Below are 3,726 nucleotides of genomic sequence, written 5' to 3'. Positions count from 1 at the left end.
GAAGCAGAAATGACAACAACGGTCTGTAAACTGGGATGACTGCCAGAGTGTCCAGACTCCCGTGTCTCTGGCAGATGAAACAGCACGTCACTTAAACAGAGAACGAAGCCTCACAGAAGCTAAGCAGCCAAGAAAAAGAAACAGAGATAAGCGCCAATGCTCACTGAGACATATATAAGGAGCAGACAGAAAACTTGAATCCTGTCATGCTTGAGTATTTATATCAATTAACTTAGATTTTTAAAGTAAACATTGTTGGTTTCATGGTCACAAATATACTATAAACAGTATATATGTATGTATATATACAAAAAATAGGTAAAAATTCAATTAAAAAATAGAGAAATGTTACAAGCTAAAGAAACACCTGAGAATGATTTAATAGGATACAAACAAAATAAGTTTCTGTTCGTCCCCTACAGGGGGAATCGTGTGTAATACATCATAACTTCGAAAGGGACAAATAATATTTAGTAGGGAGCCAAATGGAAGCAAAACAATAAAGCAGGGAGGGGTGAGTGTACCCGAGAGCTGATTTGAGACTCCTGCACTGATCAGCGTTGCTGGATGCAGCCAAGAGAGGAAGAGGAGGAGGAGAGGAAGGAGGAGCGACAGAGCGCACAGGCTGGCTGAGCCTCACAGCTCTCAGTCTCTCCTCTGAGCTTCACAAAGCAGCTCCACTTCGCTTCGTTTTTGTCCACACTGAAGCTTTCATGCACTTCCTGCCCGAGCTGACAAGAGGAAAAGCAGCCGAGGGGCCGATTCGCTCCGACTCCTTCCAGACCATGCTGCCTTGGAGGAGGAATAAGTTTGTTCTTGCTGAGGATGAGGCCAAGAGTAAGCCCAAGAGTCTGGGGACGGGGCTGACCTACCACTCCATCCTCACCTCGCTCCTGCGCTCCTGTCCTGACCTGCTGCCCGACTGTCCCTTCGACTGGGTGGGCAGCATCTTCCACACCAAACGGCAGAAGGTGGAGCTGAACAAGGAGGAGCCGGTTTACAACGTGCGATACCTTGGGAGCATTGTTACCATCACGGCAAAGGGAGAAGGCTGCACCCAGGAGGCGGTGGCCAAGATCTGGGCGAGGAGCAACTACGGCGAGCAGAGCGTCAAGATGAGGTTGACTGTGGGGTCGCAGGGAATCCGAATGATCACCAGCAAATCCGGGGACAAGAAGCCCGTCCACCTGTACTCTCTGAACCGAATCACGTGCTGCGCGACGGACCCATACCGCCCCAAAATCCTGGCTTGGATCTACAGACACCAGGTCAAGAACATGGCGGTGGTGCTTCGGTGTCACGCCGTCCTGGTTAGCAAGTCGGAGAAGGCCCAGGCCATCGCCCGCAGCCTCTACCAAAACGCCACCTCCGCCTTCAGCGAGTTTAAGCGGCTGAAGCGTCAGAGCGACTTCCGGCACCGCCAGCAGCAGCTGCTAGGCGAGGAGGTGGTGCCCCTGATGCCGTTGCGGAGGCTGCTGAACGGCCAGTGCCACTACAGACCCCAAATGGATCATCCAGGGAGCACCACCCGCCTCTGCTCCATCACAGAGGAGGAGGAAGAGGAGGAGGACCACAAAGAGCCAGAGAAAAACCTACCGGGACAGCAGGAGAAGCAGAAAGTTCTGACCACAAAAACAGACCCGACTCAGCTACTGTCAGAGCTGGACATTGGGGACATCGCCCGACTCGAGCAATGCCAGATCAACTTCGTCAGCGACAGCAACAACAACACCTTTTCATTTATTACCTCTCTGGTGTGACTTTCACAGACAGGGATTCTCCAGCACAACAACACATTCCTGTCTCCTCTTTAACCTCTCCGCTCAGGCTCCCTCCCTCCCCGTCCATGCAAGTGTTTACCAGAAACTTCTCAGAGAAGGGACGGACGACGGCTCCGTGGGTGCGATTCCCCTTCTCTGCCCAGACGGCTCGGTTCCTGCTTTCGACTGCAGTTTTTGGAAAACTGCTTGTTTACAAAAGAGGGCTCCTGATGCACAGAAAAAGGACAGCACAATGTCGAACGAGGACACAAACGCGATCAAAGAGTCAGCACCTCGCAGGATCTACCCAACCGTCCTCGGTTGTGAGCATCTTCACACCCCCATTTGCCAGCAAGGACCTTTTTTAGAGGATCAACTTGTAATATTCTTCTTTTTTCCAAGATGGTTATTTGTAAATTTGTGTAATTTTTCTAAAATGACTGCCTTTTCCTGAATCTCGCTCCCAGACTGACCTTTTGCCAGACGTTTATTACAGTTTTGCTAATACGGCTATAATCCAGGAGGCAAGCCATTGTTTAACGCTGCCAGCTGTCACAGCCCTCATCACCCGAGCATGACAAGTCAGCAGTAACCTTTGCAGCTTTCTCGTCGTTTTCCTCACGTGGCACCTTTGATTCCTCTGTTTCTCAAACCAGCACTGTGATAAATGATGTGTGTATTGACGAATAGAGCAGCAGCCCCTCCAAAGTGATGTAATGTAGTTTTGTTTGCGTTCAAACCGATGTCATCAGCAGTGAAAGTCACTAAAAAGCAAAACTGTGAAAATCAAGTATTTCAATAAATCATCGTATGGTAGCCGGGTCACATTGACCCAAACATCTGAAGAGGAAGATGCGTTTAAGGTGGTCATTTGTCATCTGTTTATAGACCTTTTTGTTGCGATTTATTTGCAAGAAAAGGCTAATTCGGTTACTGGGTGTTCGGGTCACATTGACCCACCCCACCCAAAAAGAAATGCATGTGCAGAGGCATATCCTAAATGACTTCTGTACAACATTTATCCCCATCTATAGAACTAGAATATTTCACAAGAGGCTAAGAAAGAACTGTAGAATTAATAGAATATTTTTGTTATCGATTTGTGGATTATTGTGATTGTTTTTAAAATGATAAATGTCTTTTTTTGGGTTTATGCGAGCTTCTCTTCTCTTCGCATTTGCAGTGTGATCATCATGAGATGAAGGAGGTTTTCTTTTTTCTTTTCTTCCACGTATGATGAATAAAATTTGCCCTCATTCGGCTTGCCGTCTTGAATCTCTGCAGGGTGTTTTAGATGTTATCAAAGGGATTGTTCAAATGCATTCCAGTGGTGTACATAATTAGCATGTTTGTGATGTACAGATATGTCTTCCCCACATTGCAGAAGAACGCATTTTCAGAAGAGAAAACTTATCTTTGATTTTAAAAAAAGAGAGAGAGAAAAAAGTGGTTTAGCAACTAATCCAGAGACGGTCTTATTCCTTTTTTGTCATGAACGTAGCTTGGTAAATGGCCTTGTGCTTCTCTCTGCTCCTTCACACAGAATGGAGCTATTAATCAGCAATTTGAAATGTTCTGGAAGAGAGCGAAAAAGCACCAGCCTCAGCAGGACAGCTGTCAGACTCTGATGGTACCAAGTGACCCAAATCAGAGAGCAGGAAGTTGACTCACCGATCAAGCGTTTTATTGCTAACATCATCCATTTTAATGAGCAGGTCCGACCCGATGAAGTCACAGCCCAAACTGTCTAATTTCTGCACCGTGGCAGCGTGCGGCTGATTCTCCGAGTCATAAACAAATGAATTTTTCATGGCTCACCTTCAAGCAAAACATTACAACACCGCAGTGCAATAAAAGCAGCGATCCTTTGAAATTATTCATGACTGAGCTGTCTCGTGACAACCTGGAAAGCAGTCGGATTTGAAGTCCCTCATTAGGAGTTCTCCTTTTGAGCGGGAATCGTCTG

General features: G+C 46.9%; 1 protein-coding gene across 1 annotated transcript; it reads left to right on the top strand.

Annotated features, from left to right (window-relative positions):
- Positions 1-441: 441 nt before the first annotated feature.
- Positions 442-3,035, top strand: fam43b (family with sequence similarity 43 member B). Its single transcript, XM_024293814.2, has one exon. It carries the CDS (start codon positions 714-716, stop codon positions 1,758-1,760), a length of 1,047 nt encoding a protein of 348 aa, XP_024149582.1. The 5' UTR covers positions 442-713; the 3' UTR covers positions 1,761-3,035.
- The last annotated feature ends 691 nt before the right edge of the window (positions 3,036-3,726 follow it).

The sequence above is a fragment of the Oryzias melastigma genome, linkage group LG7 (genome assembly GCF_002922805.2).
Source record: "Oryzias melastigma strain HK-1 linkage group LG7, ASM292280v2, whole genome shotgun sequence".
NCBI lineage: Eukaryota > Metazoa > Chordata > Actinopteri > Beloniformes > Adrianichthyidae > Oryzias > Oryzias melastigma.
Note: the sequence above shows the minus strand (reverse complement) of the source record. Positions and strands in the feature narration are given on the sequence as shown.

Excerpts from the sequence above, each read along its gene's own strand:
- fam43b (XM_024293814.2), top strand. The coding sequence starts at position 714 with ATGCACTTCCTGCCCGAGCTGACAAGAGGAAAAGCAGCCGAGGGGCCG.